At 43.7% G+C, this 23,493-nt stretch overlaps 1 protein-coding gene across 3 annotated transcripts in view; it reads right to left on the reverse strand.

Moving 5' to 3' along the window:
• LOC102191297 (cytochrome P450 3A28) overlaps nt 1–14,903 on the reverse strand; it is a 32,717-nt gene extending 17,814 nt beyond the window's left edge. Inside the window, exons 1-7 of one of the 3 annotated variants that reach the window (XM_005697861.3) lie at nt 14,742–14,903; nt 9,929–10,022; nt 8,053–8,105; nt 5,706–5,805; nt 2,307–2,420; nt 1,956–2,044; nt 507–655 (exon numbers count right to left, since the gene is read on the reverse strand). In XM_005697861.3, the coding sequence (XP_005697918.2) occupies nt 507–655; nt 1,956–2,044; nt 2,307–2,420; nt 5,706–5,805; nt 8,053–8,105; nt 9,929–10,022; nt 14,742–14,812 (670 nt within the window). In that variant the 5' untranslated portion in view covers nt 14,813–14,903. Of the gene's footprint in view, nt 1–506; nt 656–1,955; nt 2,045–2,306; nt 2,421–5,705; nt 5,806–8,052; nt 8,106–9,643; nt 9,760–9,928; nt 10,023–14,741 lie in introns of those variants that run through there. The other 2 variants (XM_018039886.1, XM_018039887.1) reach the window with 2 other exon arrangements.

Below are 23,493 nucleotides of genomic sequence, written 5' to 3' on the forward strand. Positions count from 1 at the left end.
AAGGCTGAGAGCTGAAGAATTGATGCTTTTGAACTGTGGTGTTGGAGAAGACTCTTGATAGTCCCTTGGACTGCAAGGAGATCCAACCAGTCCATTCTGAAGATCAGCCCTGGGATTTCTTTGGAAAGAATGATGCTAAAGCTGAAACTCCAGTACTTTGGCCACCTCGTGTGAAGAGTTGACTCATTGGAAGAGACTCTGATGCTGGGAGGGATTGGGGGCAGGAGGAGAAGGGACGACAGAGGATGAGATGGCTGGATGGCATCACTGACTCGATGGACGTGAGTCTGAGTGAACTCCGGGAGATGGTGTTGGACAGGGAGGCCTGGCGTGCTGCGATTCATGGAGTTGCAAAGAGTAGCACATGACTGAGCGACTGAACTGAACAGACACCTATTATTTAAAAAAAGAAAGGTGAAGGAAGGATTGAAAGAAGGAAGGGAGGGAGGAAGGCAAGGAGGGATGAAAGAAGGAATAAAGAATAAGAAATAAAGTAGCTCACATACTTATTGAAAGAATGAATGGGTCGAAGGGTCTAAATTTTAAGAGGTTCTTGCTGTATTCCACAAAGGGATCGTGTGGGTTGTTGAGGGAATCAATATTCACTCCAAATGCTGTGCCAGTGATCACATCCATGCTGTAGGCCCCAAACATGCTGAGTGGGGAGAGAGACATGTTCAGGTAAAGTCAACACCTCTTTATCTTTGTCCATCACGTGCAACAAGAAACGCATGTAAAATCCGATGCCCAGGCGGACAGAAAAGGAGCCACACTCTCTCAGAACCACCTGCTGGATCATAGAAGAGTCTCTGCTACTATCACTCACTCCTGAGGTGTGTATGACCTGTGAGTGGTGCAGCTGGCCCTCTGTTAGGGAGTTGGGGACACTAAGGCAACCTAGACCCCCAGCCCCTGAATTCGGGGATCTTGTCATAGAGGGAAAAACACACAATCAGACTAAGTACCGTAATGTGTTTTGACTATGGACAATAATGAGTGTGTAAGGACTGTGTTTGAGTAAGACAAAGTGTGGAATAATCAACTTTTCCTGGGGAGTCAAGAGAGGGCACATTGACCTGGGTCTTGCTTCACCATAAAATCTGTACTCAGGGCCGATTTCCTTTTAGCGCATTATGTAACAGCAGTGCCCTGAGTTGCCAGGAACATCATCCCTCCTTGTCTTACACTCCTGCTAAGGCTCCTGAAAGACCTGTCTTCCTCAACCCCAGTGGTCTGTGGTTGCCCTGAGGGAAGAGTCATTTCTGTGAACTATAAGAACTAAAAATGTTCTGAGTTTAACAAAAATCCTTTCAAACTGATTTAGGAAATCCCATGGCTAAGTGAGCATATGTCCTCAGCTTCCCTGGGACAGTCTTCCTTTATATCTGTTATTATAGTATAGTTTTTTTTTTAAAAAAAAATCTCAGTTTAGACAACAAAAACTATGGTTACCCTACCCATAGCCTGTACAGGGCCTTCTCTCTTTTGAGGATGAAAGAAGAACAAATAGTGATTAAGAATTAATATTTAGTATTTTCTGTAGGAAAAGTGTGAAGAGATTTAAGTTGTTTCAAGTTCAATACTGTAAATTTACTGCCCAATGCACTACCTGCCAATATATGCCAAGAGCCTTCCTCTGCCACACCCTCTACACTCAATACTTTGGGATGATAATGTTCTCCTTTCAAAACTGTTTATTTTAGTCTTCTGGAATATCCATAAAGTCATAGTTAAGAAGATAAGCTCTTTATGGCACACAAAAGACACTTTCTCTCCTGGCTGCCCAGCTTTCTTTGATGAAACACCATTCGTTCTGGAGTGGCCCATTAGATTTGTAACACGACCTACTTCTGTCTGTTCACTAGATCGACACAGCAGGTGGAACTGGACTCCATGGTAGGCAGCGAGAAGTTCTCAGTGGAGCTCAGAGGACCAGTAGCCTCAGCCCTACTTACTCTTTCATGTTGACAGGATTGCCTTTCTCTGCTTCCTTCCTCAGGTTCCTCATCAACACATCTGCATACTGGCCAATGATGGGGAGCATCTAGACATGAAATATGTCATCACATGAAGTCAAATGTGGAGACTCAAGTCCTAGGAGGACCTGGCTTTCCTAAGCATGGAGTAGTAACTGACATTTTATAAAAATCTTAAAAATGTCTCTCTAGGGTGTAAAGATAAAAGACCAACATCAGAAAACTCAAACTCAGCAGACTCCTCTTTGAAAAGAGACTATGACCTCACTTTCTACCTGTCCCTAGAGTCATTCCGTAAGTTTCTAGTTGAAAGTCCTCTTCTTTTCTTACCTCCTTGAGCTTTCCGCTGGTGAAGGCTGGAGACAGCAATGTCCGTATTCTCTTCCATTGTTCATCCCAAGCCAGAGAGATGGCATTTTTCATGATTCCCATTGGACCAAATATCTAGAGTCAAAAGCAAAACATATTTACCCTGTATAAGTTTTAGAAGTCTCGGCAGTTGTGGAAGATTTCTTAAATAAGGACCAATTATTCAACTAATATTTAGTGACTGTCTACTTAGTAGCAGATCCTATGCTAGATGCTTAATAAATATTTATCCCAAATATCTAGGTTTCTGTGTGTGGAGGAGAGACATCCAGCCACTTGATGTGGTTTCCAAATTTCATATTTCAGTATCCTATTAAGTGCAAATGACCCATGTAGTATAGAAAGGGTTTTTCCAAGGGAATAGGCAGGAATAAGACCTTGTTCATCCTCCTGGTCTGTGCAGAATACAAGGGAACTAACTAGTGACAGAGAGCTGATAGCTTTGACAAACATATGTTGTCTCAGACCTGTTCTTTCTTTACATGTCTACAGCATGTGGATTCAAAACATTTCTTGATATGAGACTTTTTAAAAATAAAAATAGAATACATCAAAAATAAGAAGTCTATTTGCTATTCTGAAGAAATGTTACAATTGTACGAAAATACTTTTTTCTTCTGTTTCCCCCCCCAGGAATAGAAGGAACCTAAAGGAAAGATATAATTCTGTTTCTCAGCTTGGGACAGACTTATCAAGCCAAATTGCTTGAGACATTTTTCCATATTCCAAATATTCTGTTTTAAAATTGAAACCTCCAACACCCATTCATGATAGAAATTCACAAACTAGGTAGGTAGACAAGAAAACTTACACAACATGATAAAAAGCATCTACAAAAAAAAATCTTATAGCTAAAAGCACATGAATGATGAAATCTGGAGTGATGTCACCGAGATGGCAGAGGAGACTCCAGTTTCTCTCACCCCACAAATAACAATTAGTGCTAAATAAATGAAAACAGGTCTAAGAGACCTCAGGAGTCCAAAGCTTCAGCAACATAGCAGTGAGAAAAACCTGAGAATAACCCACAGACAGGTAAAGAAAATAGCTTCATTTTGCCTGCATCATCCTGTCCCCCAGGCCAGACTGCTCAGTGCCAAGAGGAACCGCACCACCCCCCCCCCCGCCCCCCGCCTGAAACAGTTCTCCTTACTGGAAAGAGGACAGCAGGATGAGTTACTAGATTCCCTAGCCTTTCAGAACACTGCACAAATGATCTGCTTTGGATTCACCCCACCCAGAGACTGGCAAAGCTGAGACATCCAGAGACAACTAGGAGCAAAGAAAGCAGGGTAAGGGCTGTCAGTGTCAACCACACAGCAGGAGTGACTGGGGTTCTCTGCACCCTGCTCTGCAAAAAACCCCAGAACCTTTACTATGAGGAAACCAACTGCCAGCACAGTCACTGAAGACCCCTGAAAATTTTGCTGCTGATCACTCCCCAAGGTTCTACATTAGCAGACTCCAATTGCCTGAGTCCTGTCTTTTCCCTCCGCCCCCAACAGAGCTGCTCCAGCCAGTGACGTCCTGAGATCCAGGACCCACACTAACACGTGAGTAGCTGCTCAGGCGCCTGGAGCCAGTCTTGACTCCTGTCACTGGCGGGCAATGCCACACGTGCGTGTAGCTCGTCCCTGCAGCTACATGAGTGCACACTGACAGCACAGCACTCAAAGCTGCTTCTGTACCCACACTTGACCCAGTCCCAGCCACTGACCCCAGTCCTCATGTTGGGCATGTGCCTGTAGTCAGCTCACACAGAGGAGCATGCCCCCCAATGCTGGCTACCACTCTGCTGGCCCTGGTCCCTTAACACTGGGCTTGGGTGTGCTGCTGAAGACCTCAACATCCCTAGAACCACCTCGGACTCTCCACAGTTATTGGTGTCAAATATCATGTAGCTGGTGGTGTTCTGGACCCAGGTGCCAAAGTCAATCATTTCCCCTTGGAACTGGACCCACCACGCCCCACCCCCCACACTTGGCACCCAATGCCACTAGACTGATGGCTTCAGCACAGTGTGTGTCCCATCACAAGTAAAGGTCTTCCTTATCAAGCTTGGTTGATTAAGCCTAGAAAGAGTAACTGCTTCTCCAAAGACATAGACACCATTGAAAGATAAGCGATCACCAAGAATCAAGGAAACACGAAACGACCAAAGGGAGATAATAACTGTCCAGTAAGTCATCCCAAAGAAGTGAACATCTACGAACTGCCTGAAAAGGAATTCAAAATAATTGTTCTAAAGAAATTCAGAGCTACAGGAAACACAACATGCGTGCTACGCGTGCTAAGTCGCTTCGGTCGTGTCTGACTCTTTGAGACCCCATAGGCGGTAGCCTGCCAGGCTCCTCTGTTCATGGGATTCTCTAGGCAAGAATACTGGAGTGGGTTTCCAGGCTCTCTTCCAGAGGATCTTCCCAAACCAGGGATTGAACCCTTGCCTCTTATGTATTCTGTATTGGCAGGTAGGTTCTTCATCACTATCGCCACCTGGGCCCAAAGAATAACAATATACTCAAATTTTCCGAGTACAAAAATGAAATGAGATGTTCACCAAAGAGATATTAAATTTGAAGTGTAGAAAATTTGAAACTTTATAATACAATGATAAATGAACTAAAAAATGCAACAGTTACAATAGCAGACTCAAAGAGAAAAACAGAATAAATAAATAAAGGAATAAATTGACCTCATGAAAATAAATTTTTTGTTCTTCTAAGACCCTGATAAGAGGAAAAGACAAGCCACTCACTGTGGCTATAAATGAATAGTTAAACAGGGAAACTTGGGATTCTCAAGTGGCACAGTAGTAAAGAATCTGCCTGAGAATGCAGGAGACACAAGAGACGAGGGTTCAGTCACTGGGTCAGGAAGAACCCCTGCAGGAGGAAAGGACAACTCACTCCAGTACTCTTGCCAGGAAGATTCTATTCCACGGCCTATAGCCCATGGGGTCACAAAGAGTCAGACAGAACTGAGCATACACATACACACAGAGGGAGCGTACAGGGATGGAAGGTTTCTGTACATTTACTGTGGTGGTGGTTACACAAATCTACCTCTATGATAAACTTCCATAGAGCAACACACACACAGACACCTTCCCTCACATCAAATGAATCCACATAAAACTGATGAAATCTGCATAGGCACTGTGGATAGTATCAGTGTCGACTTCCGGCTCTGATGTACTCTAATTATGCAAGTACTAACCACTGGGGGAAACGGGATGAAGGGAATAGGACACAGCGCCTTCCTGTATTTTTTCTCTCGACAGCATCTTGTAGACTTAAAATTATTACAGAATAAGCATTTAATAAGCAAACAAAATTTAAAGCTAAAGAAATGGATGCTTACCCTCCGGTTTGTGAAGACAGAATAACATTCTTTCACTAGTACTGTTTTGATTATATCTGGATCTGTGATAATCAACATGGGTTGTCGACCTTCATAAAACCTGTGTAAGGAAAGGAGATCTAATTAAATTTACTGATGCAGATTCCCCAGCTGGAGCCACACTGTAAGTCCAGACTATCATTCTGATATTATTATAGATAATCCTTACTTCTAGAAATTGTCGTTAGAAATAACATTAGAACATTTGTTTGGTCTAAGTGTTATGTACGTGGGTATTTCCTATACTATCCTCACTTTTCTAAGTTTAAAATATTTCAGTATTAGTGAGGAAGTTAGCTTAGTAAATAAGCCAAGAAAACTGTCTAAGAATGAAAAAGTAATTAATTAGGGAGAGCCTACCCTTTAATTTTTGAAGATATATCAAAAGCATGAAAAAGGCATATGAAACTTGTAGACACATTGATCCTATGTGACAATTGTCTGCAAACAGATTTGGACTGCTCCACAAGTGATAATAGGATTGTAAAAGATTTTTCTATTCTCTAAAATTTGCTTACTTTATAGTTTACTTTAAAGGAAATTATTAATTTTTAATTAATTTTAAAAAAGAAAAAATTTTCTTTCCATTACTTATATTTATTCTTCTGCATGGGTCCCATGGGCCTCAGGCTCCATGTAGGTGATATCTATCAGCAGCTCGGCAGGCCCACGTTTGACCCACCTACCACACAAAGCTGAGTCCTCAGATATGACACGTCCCAATTTGGCCTGATCCCCTGACTGTCAGGATGCCTGTTCATGGGAATGGGCCACTGGCATGAGGTTTACTCTGAGTTATTTACACTATCTTCTGGCATTTTCCCTCCACTATCAATCATTTGCAACGGCTAGAACAAGTTGGAACTTTTTCTACAAGTCTCCTAGTCCTCCCTTGACTTCACAGATGAATTTCAAATGGTTTTGTGATCAGATGTAAAAAATCGCTGAGAACCACTGCACTTTTTTCTGCCCATTTCCAAAAACCGTTCTAAAACCCAGAGGGTCTAAGTGGGTGTCAAGAGCATTTAGTGCTCAAGCAGTGACAGAAGGGATTGAGGAGGCACTTAATCTGCTCTTCTACCTGACTGACCATATTACTTGGATGATTCCCTTCTTCCCATCATGCTTTTTAAACAACACCTGGGTGGAGAAGGGCTAGTGTTTTGGGTGACCCTTTATATTCATGATGTCACTCCAGCCTTAGTATTTCTTCCACTACCAGTTACAGTTTAGATTCCTGGGCCTCACCCCAGGTCATACTGATTTGCTGTACTGATGAGGGGGCTCAAAGTCTGTATTTATAACAAGCTCTCCCAGGTGGTCCTCATTTAAATCCAAGCATGAGAAAATTTTTCTAAGGAGAGATCTGGGATCTACCATGAAAAAGTGACTCCACCCAGAGCTCACAAGCGGTAAAGGCTGAAGGGGCAGCTGGAGCTGGGCCAGTGGTGGCCCAGTGCTATATATTCTTCTCATTCAACCGCATTACCGTTCGGCATCATGGCAACTCAGTAGGGCCCTATGGTTTCTGAGGACCCGATCAGAGAAGATGAAGAGGTCCAGAGAGGGAGGGCCTTCTTCAACTTGCTTTTGGCAAAGAAGCACCAATGACACCTCTCCTGCTGCTCTCACCAAACCTCAGACAGATCCTAAAGTACATCAGCCCATGTGACCCACTCTGGCTTAGATATACCACACATCTCTTCGAAGTCAGAGAAAAATACTAGATAAAACAATAACTGCAATTCTATTGGAACGTCTCAGCTGAAAATTAAAGACAAAACAAAAAATACCCTCCATACTCGTACAGAAAAGAAAAAGATGAGAAGAAATGGTATCCCATTCTTATTACCTGTAACCTCCAGCTCTTTCCCCAAGAGAACATATTAGATCCAAAATTAAAAAAAAAAAGATTTTGTCTTTCAATTTAAAGTGAATCCTCTGGAAAAGTGTTATAAAATGCATTTATGGCATAGATTAGAATGTTCTGGAATAATGCATATTATGCAATTAAAGGTAACATTAGAAAGGAAAATATAAAAGGGGAGAAGAGTGAGCTACTGGACAGAAAGTGATGCTAGGAGTCTCTGGGCCTCAAAGTCTGGAGAAAAGCGATGGCCTGTGATTCTGCAGACCTGATTCAGCCTATGGGCCTGGTGACATCTGGGATCCCTGGTAGAACAAACCTCCAAAAGCTTTAAAATAAATGAATTCATCCCAAGAGGCTCTGGACTGAGCCTGTCCTCCACACCACAGGGGGTGCCTCATTATAACAAGTTTATTCAATGGAAGCTTCCAGAAAACTCACCCCCACATTTTCCCATACTTTTTAAAACACTGATTGTCAAACTCTGGAATACCCTGCGAAAAGAAACAAAATTTGATTATTAATCTAAATGCATTGAAACCTACCTCTTTGGGGATAAAAATGTTTGAAACATTTAATCAGGCTTATTATTTTCTTGGGTAGTTGGAGGGAAGTCCTTATTCAGAGACGTCTCAGAGGAAATAGTGTGGATATTGGAAATAGAAATAAAAATGACTCCTGCATCTTCTCTAACTACTATAGATACTAATTGCTTAACTTGCCTGTGAATACTAAGTACTTCCTTGTCTTTGGTGAGAAAACTGAAGCTGAGGGAAAGTTAGAGTGGCCTGTACATACTTGCATCTCCTAGTTAAGCATACTTTTCATTTATCTCATGAGCCCTCTCTAGAGTTTTAGCAGAATTACAAGTTAAAGACACCAGTAACCTTTTTCATCCAGCACATTTAAATAACTCTAAGGCATGTGTGTTGAGTGAGAAAATAAGTGAATGAATGAACAGATGACAAGTGGACTCACCTTCTAGTTTTCCAGCTAACACAGAAAAGATAGGGAGAGGTCACAATTACAAAAATGACAACACCAACTAAACAACCTGCCCTGAATTGTCCCTTCTGCAACTAAAAAAAAAAGCCACCTTCCTGTCATTAAGTTTCTGCTATGATGTTTGATGGTTTAACTATGGAAATGAAGGTCTCAGAAACATTGGGCATGGAGTACATCTACTAAGGAGTCATTGCGAAAGATAGAAAATACATTATTGCTTTTTTAGAAGGAGACAAGTTCAAGAGTCCTTAGGCAGTAATGCGACAATGAAGGCCTCTGTTTGGAGAATCAGTATCTGAGAAACAAGCCTCTTGTCTGCAGGAAAGGAAATCTGAGACAGAGAGTAGCCTGCAACAGAGCTCTGCCCCTGGACATCTGTACATAGCTCATGACCTTCAGTTAATATTAAGGCTCAGTTAGAATTCACAATCCATGTACTACCTAGTATATTCCATTGAGTTAAACTAAATTTCAATCATTTTGTCAGGTCATATACTTTCTAGTGATTTTGTGTATGTGATTCTGTCTTTTTTTTTTAAAACTCCATAATGTATTTAGTGGTTAAATATCTGAAGTAACTAGACAACCACCATCTTTCTCTGTTAAACCTACTCATGGTTCAGATATATCCCCAAAGTGCTTCCTCTATACACAGAGGTAAAGCAAAAAGCTCTTGTTACATTCCTCGAAATGCAGACGACATCAGGGCGAGCAAAAGTTGGGGAGAGCCAGGGAGGTAACTGCAGGAACTACCGGATAATTCAAGTATGTGCAAATTACCTGATCATGAATTTTTTTTTTTTTAACCATCAGAGCCGCCAGGGAAGCCCCATTGAATACACAGGCTGCCTGAAAAACTGAAATTACCAAACAGTCAAGGAGGAAGAAAAAAATGCAACCAAGAGCTTCTGCGACCATTAGGAAAGTTCTGACTCGAGTGTGTGCAGCCTAATGAGTCATGCCTGGGCACCTTGTTCAAGCCTCCCTCCTAATACAGTGAAGCCTGTGTCTTAATGGGAAACCTCACCTGGCAGGATGCAAACTCTTCGCAGTCCGCACAAGATGGAACACAGTCCTCTGGTGAATCAGCTGAAGAACCTGTCTATCCGACTGAGACAAAATCTGAGGATCCTGACAGCTAAAAAGAGAGGTGTGTGGTACACTTGGCCATGTGATAGGTGGGGCACATGATATCACTTCTGGAAAGTATAAAGCCTCAGAACTTCCTTCTGAGGAGGGACAGTGTTACCATGAAACTCAGCTGAGGTTTGCAACCACAAGAATCAAAAGAGGGAGTTTAAACGACACATACCTTGCGGTAGGCCAGAATACTTCCAAAATAGGGCACAGGTCTTGGCCCAGGAATCCCCAGCTTCTTAAAAAGTCCATATGAATAAGTCCCATATCTATAAAGGGAAAGAGAAAGCCAGATCACAGGAATTGTGAAATAAGTCCTGGAGCTGGTCAGTCACTGACTGAGAACTGGAATCGAAAAACTAGGGAGGTAACATGTAGGTGATAATAATATCAGCAACTTCAAAAGTGATATTACTTTCACTCATCTTATCCTTGCCCACCACGACTATATAACCCATAAAAGGTAATGGCGATTAGCTAAAAGCAGCTGAAGTCTCCATGGTTCTAATTCTAGAGTGATTACTTGATAAATGTTTCCAATTTCAGTGGTCCTGAGGGGTTCAGGCTGCTATTCACTCATATTTATTTAGTAACTTGACTTTTAGATGATTTGGAGATTCTCATTTTATGTAGAAAGCAGAAATTTATGCATTTCAATAATGAGATTTTGCTTAAATTCATCCACAGTATAACTCTTACTGCAAGCCCATTGTGACATTGTTCTTAACATCTGCATGGAGATTTTTACTCTTTTCTTTCCCTCTGTGTCCTGACCACATTTTAGGACTTAATTAGTCTTAAATCTAATCAAGTCTTAGAGAATAATAGTGTTCTTATTTCTGTAAAATACGAACTGTGCCCTGTGGAATGGCTGTAAACAGCAGCTTCCTCAGTAGTGTACCAGCCTGGTTGCCCTAAGGGACCTTGGAGCCAGACTTTTCCAGTGGACATTTCATGACTGACATGCTGGCTTCAGTCTAAGCTCCAGACAGGTATGTATCATGTCTTTGGAAAGCCCAGGGCACAGTGGCCAGGGTCCACATTGGCCGAGTCATAGTGTCCATCCACACCAAGCTGCAGAACAAGGAGCATGTGATTGAGGCTCTCTGCAGGGCCAAATTCAAGTTCACTGGTCACCAAGAGACCCATATCTCCAAGAGGTGGGCTTTTTCCTAAGTTAACTACAGATGAATCTGAAAATTTGGTGGCAGAAAAGCAGTTCATCCAGGGTGGCTGTGAGGTCAAACACATCCCTAACCCTGGCCGTCTGGATAAATGACAGGCACTTATCAGAGCCTTGGTGCTGTCCTCTCCTTACTCATATCCATCAATAAATCCTACTGTCTTATTAAAAAAAAAAGGACAAACCTATCAAGACTTCCTTTGGCATCATGGAAATATAAGCAACTTTCAGTTACACTCAAGTCTCTCTTGTCAGGCAATTTGGTGGACATGCGCTACAGACAAGGGTGATTGACTTTCCCACCACTGAATAGAACTGTATAAGTGAAACAATGACTAAAGGATCCATTTCAGACCATTCTTACTCAAACGGTATCTGGTCCTCCAACCTGGGACACTCACCTGTAAACTTAGTGCAAGGCACATTCTTTTTTGGGGGGTTTTGTTTTGAGATGCTCAATCACAGATTACTTTGTTTACTCCTCTGTATATCAACTCTCAAAAAGCCATAAAGCCTGGCACTTTCTATGACTGGTATACCTGAAACTCATCTTCCCGTGTCCTGTGTGGAATCTCACAACACAGGGTGTGGAATCTCACAACACGGGGTGTGAAATCTTGCAGGTCTTTCCAATCTGCTGTTTCTGAGAACTGGCAGAGTGGAGGAGAAGAGAGGTTGAGGGGAAAAGTTGCTGAAAATGGTTTTAATGCTCAAGTTTGCTAGGCCTCTCAGGCTAACTCTGTAGAGGCAAATTAGAAAGGTATGACTGAAAAGCGTGGTGTGTATAAATGGTCCAACATTCCCCTCCAAGCACTTTTAGCTAAATGTGGGCCTTCCAAATTTCAGGTAGTTTCCTGCAGTGAAGAAAAGAGGTATTGTGTAACACAGAATAAATAAACAGAAAATGTCCCAGAATGTTTAATTTCCTCTATGAAGTTGACCATTTAAGGTCTTACAAGTTCCAAATATTCTGTTCAAATCCACCAAATTTTATATGATAATGTGGTAATAAATGTGATAAAGTAAACCCCAAAACTGCCTGAAGGAGACTCTGCTTGAAGACGCAGCAGGTGCCCCTTGGCCAAGCCCAGCCGGATGTTTGGATCCGTCCTCCAGGGCAGGTGGGGCGGGTATGGACACTTACACTCAAAATGGGGTTGACGAGCTATTTCCACCCCAGTTCCTTCCTTTGCCATCACAACAAGAGCAAATCAACTTTCCTTCTGTACTTTCAATGTGTTACATAAACTCTCAAATTTATGCTGATGTTAAAGCTCTCAGAGAGGGGAGGAATAGCTGAAAGAAATGAATATAATCTCAAGGTTTCTGCCAAGTCTCCTCTCCACTAGAGATTTCTCCTTTGGGGGTAGGTAGCTCTGCATAGTGCAGGTTGAGGGAATTGAGTCTTGGCAGGGAGTGTCATGGGAAGGGTGCCGGGGTCCAGCCCCGGTGGATCCAGGGTGATTTGAAGGTGGGGACGGAGTTGGCGTCCTTGGAAATAACTTACTTAATTACAGATAGAGACGGATTCGAAAATTAGCAGAGAAAAAGAGGCTGAATAACTTGGTTCACATGGAATACCAATCACCACCTACATAGGCCACAGGCATCTTTCCGTTCTCCTGAAGGAGAGGAGGCACTGAGGCCCCCCTGATCCAATCTTAGAAGCCCAGGCAAAATTAGCAGGCTTGGTGAGTACCCACATTCCAGATGGGAATTCAGCCAGAAGGGGAAAGAAAGAACGACATGGGGGAACCAGTCTTTCCGGAAACTGATCTGATTTCTTTATTTTTGGGTTTGCTTATATACTTTTTGTTACACATGGGGATGAATATAGAGTCACGCAGGGGTCAGCAGTCCTGACCTTTATCAAAATCAGGTGCTTCACATAAATGTATTAAAAAAAGGTTTTAGAGGTTTTACATCATCTTATGGCCATGAGACCTGCTGACATTTTACGACCCTTTCTTTCTGATAACCAAAAAACTTATTTTTTCCAAGGGTGTTTTTTCTTAAGCCAGGCACCACCCTCCAAATAAAGTTGCATTCGTATAGGGTGAGGGTGTAGTGAGTTACAATCAAGAAAGGAGTTTATTTAACCCAAGGTTAACGTGATTAAAGGTTAATACTTATTTCTCCTATATGCTTAAAGGTTAATACTTATTTCTCCTATATGCTAGTTATATTCATTATAAGGGTAGGGAACATGGAGATTTAACAGCAAACATCAGCCCAACAAATGAAAATCCTTCCACCAATGTTCCCCTTAAGATCTATTTAGTCTTAAGATAGTGATAAAGTTACATTTTTACATAGCAAGGACACAGTGATTTATAACAAAGTACAGTGATCTATTACAAAAGAGAAAATTCATTAACTCAAAAAGTGTAGTATTGCTAACCTTAAAAACTACTATATTTCCTTTTCTATATTCCAAATACATTGATTAATATATTCCCAGGTGCCTAAGGATATGGAGGCCTGGTGGCAGTCATTGACTCAGCAATGAGAAAAGCCCTATGCTAATTAAGACTTTCAAAATACTCCAAACTCTCTGTGCTGTTTATGGTTGAGAGGTAGTAAACAATCATGTGTGTGGTGGCAGGAGTATGGATAACCCTGTCACACAAGCTAGTCTGTCAGCAGAGAGGTTTGACCTGAGACACCCTTGTCACACCCAGGGCAGGGAATTAGCAGCAATTATTGGCACAACAAAAGAAAAACCCTTCACCAATATAATTCCTAACCAACCCACTATACTGACAATTTCCAACTTCCCAAAGGAATTTGCCTTTAGTAAGTCTAAAACATCTCGTGCCTCTCAGGTTGAGAGGCTGTAAACAATCACATGTGGCCGGACGAACCTATATAGGTGGGCTAGATAACCTTCAGAGGAGTCCATAAGCTGAAACACTCTTGTCATGCCCAGGAATTTTTATTGACTTGGAGCTGCAAGTTAACTCCTTCTCCGAGAGAAATGGTGATGGGGGAGAGCCCCCCCGTAAAGTCAGAGGTGTAGGTGAGAGCATAAAACAGACTCTGGTTTTGGGGTTAGATGCTTGGGAACAGAGGGTTTCCTGAGGCTTGATCACGCCTTTGCGTATGCCAAGCCTCCTTCCTCATGACCTTTGCCATGGGCGGAGTTCCTCACGGTGGCCCCCGGCAGAAGGGCATATAAAAAGAGGAAGAGCTGATCTGAAGGGTGATCAATCTCCAGCTCTGGGTGACCAGGTGCCTTGTGTAAATGACATCTGGGGAGGGAAAGAAGGGAGCAGGAACCCCTTGAGTGACACAGGGGCCATTCCTTCAACACTTTGCAGTAGATACTGAACCCAGAAGGTGAAAATAAGGAGACAAATCCCAAGTTACTTTATGTCTACAGGATCCCCAGAACTAGAGAAGGAGAGAGTATCCCACTGCACCGGGACTAGTTTCTTTAAATCTTCCCCTGGTGGATTCTGGTTGATTAGTCTGGGTCTATGAAAATTAGTAGTCCATCATCCCTGGGAACAAATAAAATCACTAAACTCTGTGTGAATGCTTAGTTGCTCCATTGTGGCTGAGTCTTTGTAGTTATAGAAAAGACTGTAACTGTAACTGCCAGGGCTGGGGGTGAGGGTTGGTTGCTTGCTCCTTCAACAGAACTGAGTTAAGATCCATAATAACCCCATTGGTATCTGTAGCATCCATAGCTTAAGCTACTTTTGCTCCATAAAATAATCCTCAAAACACTAAAGGGAAAGTGGAACCTCATTACCATGCAAGTCCAAGGTTGCAGAGGAGATCAGACTTGACAGTTACTCACACATAGAGGAGCACCAGGCTGGTAGCCAGGAGAACCCAGGTTTCCACGGAAAAGCTTGGGATCAGCTCCATGGCCCCTTTCCGCTGTGATTCCCTCCTCTGAGTTTCTTTTCAGCTCTCTGTACTACTCTTCACTTGCTTCCTTTCACACTTTGTGATGATTCAATGCAGCAATGAAATGTTTATGTGTTTATGTGCTGGGAAGTGGGTGGAGCTGAAGCTTCAGCCAGTGAAGGAATACCTGGGCTCCACCTGCAGACCCCTTTCTGCCTTGATAGTTGAGAAAGCATTATGGACATTACACTTTGACCTCCCTTGTGTTCATGTTCTCTGGGAATTCAATAACAACTCAATCAGTGTTATCAGTAAGTTCAAAGGTTAGGAAAACTCAAATAAAACCATTAGCGATAAATATCCTCTAAACTCTCCTTATCTCTGTAACTGCCTGAACTTTAATACTTGAAATCATCCAAATCATCCAAACAAGCTAGGTCTATTCACCCAAATACCTTCCTCAACCTTGATATCCTCGCTTCCCTATGAGGCACCGACTCATCCTTCAAATTCCAGCTCAGAAAGAACATGGCTTTGAGACTCTGCTAACCAAGCTCCTTAAACAAGAATAACCACTTCCTCTTCTGGGCAACTGTATCCCCTGCACACAATTCTATTATGGTTCTAACATTCTCCAGAACCACTGTCGACTTGCACATCTGTTCCCCTAACGTATTGAGACCTTGGTTACAGCCTGAGCAAAGTGGCCATGGGTTCCTGGTTGGTAGCAGAGTGCTTTCTGCAGAGTGAAAGGTTGGTGGACTTGAGTTGGTGTAGTGAGAGCCCTGGGCCTCTGTGTATCTGTTTCCCGTGGCTGTTTGGTGACCACATCATCTCCCAGGATCAGTAACCCAACAAGAGGAGCTGGCTAGCCTTGGCCAGCATCCTTGCACATTCAGGCGGATCCATCAGGATGCTGTTGACAAGAGGGCCCCAGAAGGAGAGGCAGGACATGGACCATGTGGTGATGGCTGCACCAATGACATCGATTCAGGGTCTTCAGTGTACAGCAGTTACACAGATTCCTGACCAAAGAATGATCCCCTCTCTCTGGAAAGGCCACGAGTCCAAGATCAATGGGTATGAGGAGAGTGAAGTAGAGGAAGCAGCCAATGACCAAGTGGACCTCCAACCTCCTTATCCACCAGGGATGTGGCATATAGACACACAGGAGTCCACAAAGATGACATGATGGTTTTCTACAGGGCAAAGGGGGTGGTCAGAGCAGTTGCTTACCTTTCATTGATTAGATTGAAAATTATTAACGGGAAGCAAAGAGTTAGTAAGGAGGAGGGCTAGAGTAGAGGTCAGTGGCATCTGTGACCCCACCCATTCTAATGGGAGGAACAATAGGACTGGGGGTCTGAAATATACACTGGTCCATTGTCTTCACTCTGATCAAATCCTGTATCTCTTTGGCCTGAGAAGCTCTGAATCATATGAAAAATAAAACTTCAAACGTTCTAAAAACTCAATGGAAACAAAGAACATTTCACCTGTGTTTGTACACTTCCTTCTCCCTTCATCTTTTCTCATTTTCAGTCCTTATGGAGAAAGTGATATTTAACTCTCACTAATACTTTACATCCTTCTGGCCTGAAAGTCCCCAGGCTGCCCAACACTGGCCTGAGTAGGTGGATGTCTCACTGGTGAATTGCAGTAAGTCCCAACTCTGGCACCTGCCCTTTGGATTTCCATGGGACCTTGTCATGCAGCATGATGTTTCTACCATCATAGCTTATCAACTTTTGGTTTAGACTTTTTCCCGGAGGCCCCTGTCAAAATCCGTAGCTACCGCTGGAAATACAATACCTGAATATATCTATTTATTCCTTCATTGATGCAAGGCTAATTTGTGAATGTCAGATGCAGGTATTGTGCTGGACTGTGGACCAGAAACCTTTATAGTCCCCTCCCTTGGGGGAAGCCTCCCAGAGGAGGAAGTGAGACACACAAGCAGCCTCAGTATGGGGCATACCTTTGGAATCTCAGATAACGGAACCCTACAGACAGGTAGCAAAGGAGAGAAGTGGATGCAAGCTTAGTACCAACAAAAGATAGACATGGGAAGCTGGAAGATGATCCCCAGGAAAGGTAGGGTCAAAAGTCCCAGGAATTCTGATACATTACTTCCTTCTTCTGGCGCCTTTTTTGGGCCTGTTAAGTAGGGTCAAGACTTAATCTCCAGTTTACACATGTAGAAACTGAGGCCTGGAGACTGCAAGTGGTTTCCACAAAACTTCCAAACAAAATATGTTGTAAAGACACTAATGTAGAGAAAGATTGGCAGGTCTACTGCTGCTCAAAAATGCCAGTATTCAAGGCTTGCTGTTTCATGATGAGGGTCACCATGTGTAACAGTGAGACCCCAGGCTACAACAGAAATTGGTTAAGGTTCTGGCTCCTACCTCCATGACTACCCCTGCCCAGGTGCTCCCCAATGGGTCTTGAGAACCAGGGACTCCATCTCATTGCAGCAGGGACAGGACAGGTGCAGGTCATGAGGATCCACCTCTCCATGTCCTCGACTGAGAGGTACACAAACATGGCACGTTGGGGTGTCAATTAAGTACTGACCACTTAACTGACTCAATGAATCTAAAAGCCTTTCTTATTCTTCTGGAAACAAAATCACTGTGGAACCTATATACCTTCATCTTCCCCAAAACACATTCTCAGTTACAGTGACTTTTCTCACTAACCCAAATAGGACCGTATGCTGCTCTATTTACCTCAGGGCCTGGTCCAGCTGGTTGGAGTCTATCCCAGTGGTGATGGGCTAGTTATTGTTGAGGACTGAAATTTAGGCAGTGTCATGTTCTAATTCCTTGGACAGCAAGGAGATCAAACCAGCTAATCCTAAAGGAAATCAACCCTGAATGTTCGTTGGAAGGTCTGATGCTGAAGCTGAAGCTCCAGTTCTTTGGCAATCTGATACAAAGAGCCAACTCAACTCACTGGCAAAGATCCTGATGCTGGGAAATATTGAAGGCAAAAGGAGAAAGGGGCGGCAGAGGATGAGATGGTTGGATGACATCATTGACTCAATGGACATGAGTTTGAGCAGACTTTGGAAGACAGGGAGGGATCGGGAAGCCTGGCGTGCTGCAGTCCATGGAGTTGCAAAGAGTCAGATATGACTGAGCGACAACAACAGTGTTCTAATCAATGCAAATGACCTTCATCTGCAAGGGGGAGTAACACAGGGCATACTTGTGCCCCTTCATTCCACAGCAAGGAACACCTAACTTTAAAATTCTCATATACTAAGATTGTTAAGGAGGAGACATGTGCCTGAAGAACATGCCACACTTCATGGTAATCTATTCGTACATATTAAGTTAATTGCTGCCAAGAATGGTGTGGATCACAATAAACTGTGGAAAATTCTGAAAGAGATGGGAATACCAGACCACCTGACCTGCCTCTTGAGAAACCTGTATGCAGGTCAGGAAGCAACAGTTAGAACTGGACATGGAACAATAGACTGGTTCCAAATAGGAAAAGGAGTACGTCAAGGCTGTATATTGTCACCCTGCTTATTTAACTTATATGCAGAGTACATCATGAAAAACACTGGGCTGGAAGAAGCACAAGCTGGAATCAAGATTGCTGGGAGAAATATCAATAACCTCAGATATGCAGATGACACCACTCTTATGGCAGAAAGTTTTCAGGAACTAAAAAGCCTCTTGATGACAGTGAAAGAGGAGAGTGAAAAAGTTAGCTTAAAGCTCAACATTCAGAAAATGAAGATCATCGCATCCGGTCCCATCACTTCATGGGAAATAGATGGGGAAAAAGTGGAAACAGTGTCAGACTTTTTATTTTTGGGGGCTCCAAAATCACTGCAGATGGTGATTACAGCCATGAAATTGAAAGACACTTACTCCTTGGAAGGAAAGTTGTGACCAACCTAGATGGCATATTCAAAAGCAGAGACATTACTTTGCCAACAAAGGTCCATCTAGTCAAGGCTATGGTTTTTCCAGTGGTCATGTATGGATGTGAGAATTGGACTGTGAAGAAAGCTGAGTGCTGAAGAATTGATGCTTTTGAACTGTGGTGTTGGAGAAGACTCTTGAGAGTCTCTTGGACTGCAAGGAGATCCAACCAGTCCACTCTAAAGGAGATCAGTCCTGGGTGTACTTTGGAAGGACTGATGCTAAAGCTGAAACTCCAATACTTTGGCCACTTCATGCGAAGAGTTGACTCATTGGAAGAGACTCTGATGCTGGGAGGGATTGGGGGCAGGAGGGGAAGGGGACGACAGAGGATGAGATGGCTGGATGGCATCACTGACTCGATGGACATGAGTTTGGGTAAACTCTGGGAGTTGGTGATGGACAGGGAGGCCTGGCATGCTGTAGTTCATGGGGTCGCAAAGAGTCGGACATGAGTGATCGACTGAACTGACTGAGTGAAGAACTATGGGCTTCCCTGGTAGCTAAGCTGGTAAAGAATCCACCTGAAATGCAGGAGATGCCAGTTCAATCCTGGGTTGGGAAGATCCCCTGAAGAAGGGAATGGCTACCCACTCCAGTATTCTGGCCTGGATAATTCCAAAGACTATAGAGTCCATGGGGTCGCAAAGAGTTGGACACGACTTAGCGACTTTCACTTTCTTTCCATTTCATGAACTGTGAATAACATTAGTTCAAATATCACAAGCAATAGGCTAGTTCCTAGGAAAACATAGCTGATCAAAATCAATCCGAGAACAATAGAAAGTTAAATAGTAAAAAAATAAAAAAATAAAATAAAATTACATGGAAGTCAAGATCTTCCCAAAAGGAAACTTCACATCCAGAGAGTTTTACAGTAACTTTCAAGGAACACATGTGCTTTAACTTGCTTTCCCATAAAAGGGGAGCCTGAGATATAGACTTTTGTGCTACCATCTTATGAGAAATTTGATCCGGGGTGGAGGGTGAAGGAAAATAGGAACAAAGCAAGGAAGAAGAGTCTATACAATTCATTAACCAACCTGGCCAACACTTGAGATCAAAGGCAATCAACTTTTTGATCAACAGACCATTTTCTAAGAGGCCATATGACCACTATCTACAGAGCAGCCCATCCAAGGGAAGGAAGGGAGAAGAGGGTATCCACTGGTTTTCCTTTCCCTTTGGGAAAATTTTCCTCCCACAGGGAAGTAATTCTCTAAAACTTCTGTATTACAGATGAATTGCTAGGTTGAGAGGCACAGTCAGGCTTCCCTGCACAAACTCAGTTGGAATTCATGCAAAGATGGTCCCTGCAGTTGTTGCAAGAACAGAGACCAGAGCAGGCACACTACCTGTCTACAATGTTTAGCAGATTATCCCCAAATATAACCCCTTGAGACAATGAGCATTTGCCATGTCACAGCTCCTTGGGTTGGAGGCCAGGTGTGGCTACACTGGGAACCTCTGGCTCAAGCTCTCTCATGAGGTTACAGTCCTGCCATCAGGCTGGGATGCGTCTCATCCAAAGTCTCAACCGGGGAAGGCCCTACTTTCAGGTCCTCCAGGTGGTCTCGCAGAGTTCAGATCCTCAGTTCAAGGACTCAGTTCCTCGCTGACTGTGGCCCAGCAGCCCCCTCAGATCTCGGCCACTGGGGGCTCTCCACAGGACAGCTCAAAACATGGCAGCCACTTTCCCCAGAGTGAGGGAGCAAGAGGGGGTGCCCGAGATGGAAGTCACAGTCTTTTTATAACCTAATCCCAGGAGTGGCATCCCGTCTCTTTGGCCATATTCTATGTATTAGAAGCAACTCACCTGTCCCAGCCTCACCAGTGAGAGGAGGTTAAACAGGTATATAACTACTACAAAGGCGCTTACCTAGGTGGGGTGCTCTATGCACGCAGACACCTCCAAAGGCATCAGGAGGATGCGGAAGGTGGAGATAAGTGGGATCTGGAGCCACTGTAGGGATGAGTGGGCTTCCCAGAGGAGGTGACACTGCTTGCAGTACAAGGGACTGAGCAGAGTTTGCCTAAGAGGAGAAGCAGAGAGGGTATTCAGGCTGTGAGAATGGTCCATCTTATCATCATTACCATTGCTGAGTGTGTTTGTCATTTCTTGGTTGCAAAGCACAATGTCTAAATCAACCAATTTTTATTACTGCTAATCAGATCACAGGCCAAGTTAGAGATTCTGTAATTCTAGGGCCAAGGTTCCACCCTGGACAGCTCAGCAGGGAGCTGAAGGCTGTGCAGGATGTCTGGGAAAAGTGACTGGGCTTTCTGGCATGACAGTGACCTGTCTTGAATTTGTTAGGGTACAGTCCTGAGATTAAAAACGTTTACCAAGGTGACACTGACTCGGCATAAATCAACCATTCGGGGCCATTTCGCACATTCACAGTGTCGTGCCACCACGTCCTCTAGCTCCAGCGCGCTCCCGTTCCACCAGAGGGCACTCCTGAGTCCATAAGCAGTTCCTCCCCACTCTGTCCTCTCCCAGCCCCTGGCCACCACTCATGTACATTCTGACTTCATGGATTTGCCTCTTCCAAATGCTTCCTATAAATGGAATCACGTAATGTGTGGTCTCTTGTGTCCAAATTCTTTCATTTACATGTTTTTAAAGTTAATCTCTCTTGTACCGTGTATTAGTATTTCATATCTTTGATAACTGAAGAAACAACTATTGTATGGATATATCACAATCTGTTTATCCATTCATCCACTGGTTTGCCTTTTTCTGCCCTTTAGCTTTTGTGAAGAGTGCTGTTATGAACATGCAGGTGTATGTATTTGTTTGAGAAATTGTGTTCAGTTCTCTTAGGCATCTACCCAGGAGTGCAGTTGTGCAGTCATACTACTAACAAACAGCACAGTCCCTAATTCTATGCTTAAATACCTGAGGAGCTGCCAAACTGTTCCACAGAGCTGCTGTACCTTTACATCCCCACTAACAATAGATGCTGCTGCTGCCGCTGCTGCTAAGTCACTTCCGTCGTGTCCAACTCTGTGCGACCCCATAGATGGCAGCCCAGCAGGCTCCCCCGTCCCTGGGATTCTCCAGGCAAGAACACTGGAGTGGGTTGTCATTTCCTTCTCCAATGCATGAAAGTGAAAAGTGAAAGGGAAGTCGCTCAGTGGTGTCTGACTCCTCGAGACTCCATGGACTGCAGCCTACCAGGCTCCTCCGTCCATGGGATTTTCCAGGCAAGAGCACTGGAGCGGGGTGCCATTGCCTTCTCTGGCAATAGACGAGGGTTCCACATTCCCTCTACATTGTCACCAACACTTTTGTTTTCCCTTTTTTTTTTTTTTTTAATATAAGCATCTTAGTGGTTGTGACATAGTAAAATTTCTGGGATTTTGACTTTTTGTAACAATGTTAGTTAATAATCTGAGAATTTGCCAGAGGCAGAGAGGGCAAATGAAGGGTGTGGCTGGGAACCTGGTCCACCAGGTCCCGGAGGCTTCTCTGGCCTCTGGGACACCTATTCTCTGTACTGTGTACACAGCTGCCTAGAAGGCATCCACAGAGTGTGACCGATGTGCAGGCTGTGGGCGGATTATTTAAACCTGCTCAGTTGCCTAATCTGTAGAATGAGGGTTAATAATTACGTCTTTCCCTTCCTATAGGAGCTCAGTCAGACCAGACCCTGATCCATGACCTGAGGGGCTTGGGGCCTAAATCTGCAGGTCAGAGTCCTGGTGTCACTGGGGGATGAGAACATGTGACCTTGCCCATCACACGCCTGTTCCTTAGCAAACCCTCTAGAAATGTTCACTCACAAGAGCTCATATGAATTCAAGGAGTAGCCAAAAAGGACAAGCATTATAGAGTAAGCACAGGTTAGGAACTGTGTTGTTTGTTAGCAAAAGGAGACATGAGTTCAAGTTGTAGTTGAAAAATTAATTTTAAAAAAAGGCTGGGAGTTTTCTGACTCTGAATCTTCACCTTTTTCATTCTTATTGACTGTGTTTAAATGTCTCCTTTCCCCTCTGCTGTGTGAGGAGCTGCTGAGTCATAAACGTTCGGGATATTATTTCCTGGATCGGGGCTGGGTGGGTCTGTCCAGCTGTACGAGCTCAGGTCCCTGCGCAGGACTCCAGCAGCAGATTCTCCACCCACCACACAGACGCATGGATCTATCTGCATCTACCTGTCATCTCTCCATCTATATCAGCTGTCTATCTTTAGTGCATCATCCAACTAACTAGCTGTCATCTGTCTACAAAGAAAAGCAAGGATGTACACTGATACATGCAGTTCCAGTCTCTGGCTCCGTGGGGTTTCTGCTGTTTTCCCGTTTCCTGGGCCAGGGACTCCCTTCTCTGACAGGGAGAAACCTGTCTTCTGTTGTCCATTGCTGCTGTTGAGTAGCTCAGTTGTATCTGACTCTCTGTGACCACATGGACTGCAGCATACCAGACTTCCGTGTCATTTACCATCTTTGGGAGTTTTCTCAAACTCATGTCCATTGAGATGGTGATACCATCCAACCATCTCATCCCCTGTTGTCCCCTTCTCCTCTTGCCTTCAATCTTTCCCAGCATCAGGGTCTTTTCCAGTGAATGGGCTCTGGGCGTCAGGTGGCCAAAGTATTGGAGCTTCAGCTTCAGCATCAGTCCTTCCACTAAATATTCAGGGTTGATTTCCTTTAGGATTGACTGGTTTGATCTTCTTGCTCTGCAAGGGACTCTCAGGAGTCTTCTCCGGCACCACAGTGCAAAGCCATCAATTCTTCGGCCCTCAGC

Source organism: Capra hircus, chromosome 25 (assembly GCF_001704415.2).
Source record: "Capra hircus breed San Clemente chromosome 25, ASM170441v1, whole genome shotgun sequence".
Lineage (NCBI taxonomy): Eukaryota > Metazoa > Chordata > Mammalia > Artiodactyla > Bovidae > Capra > Capra hircus.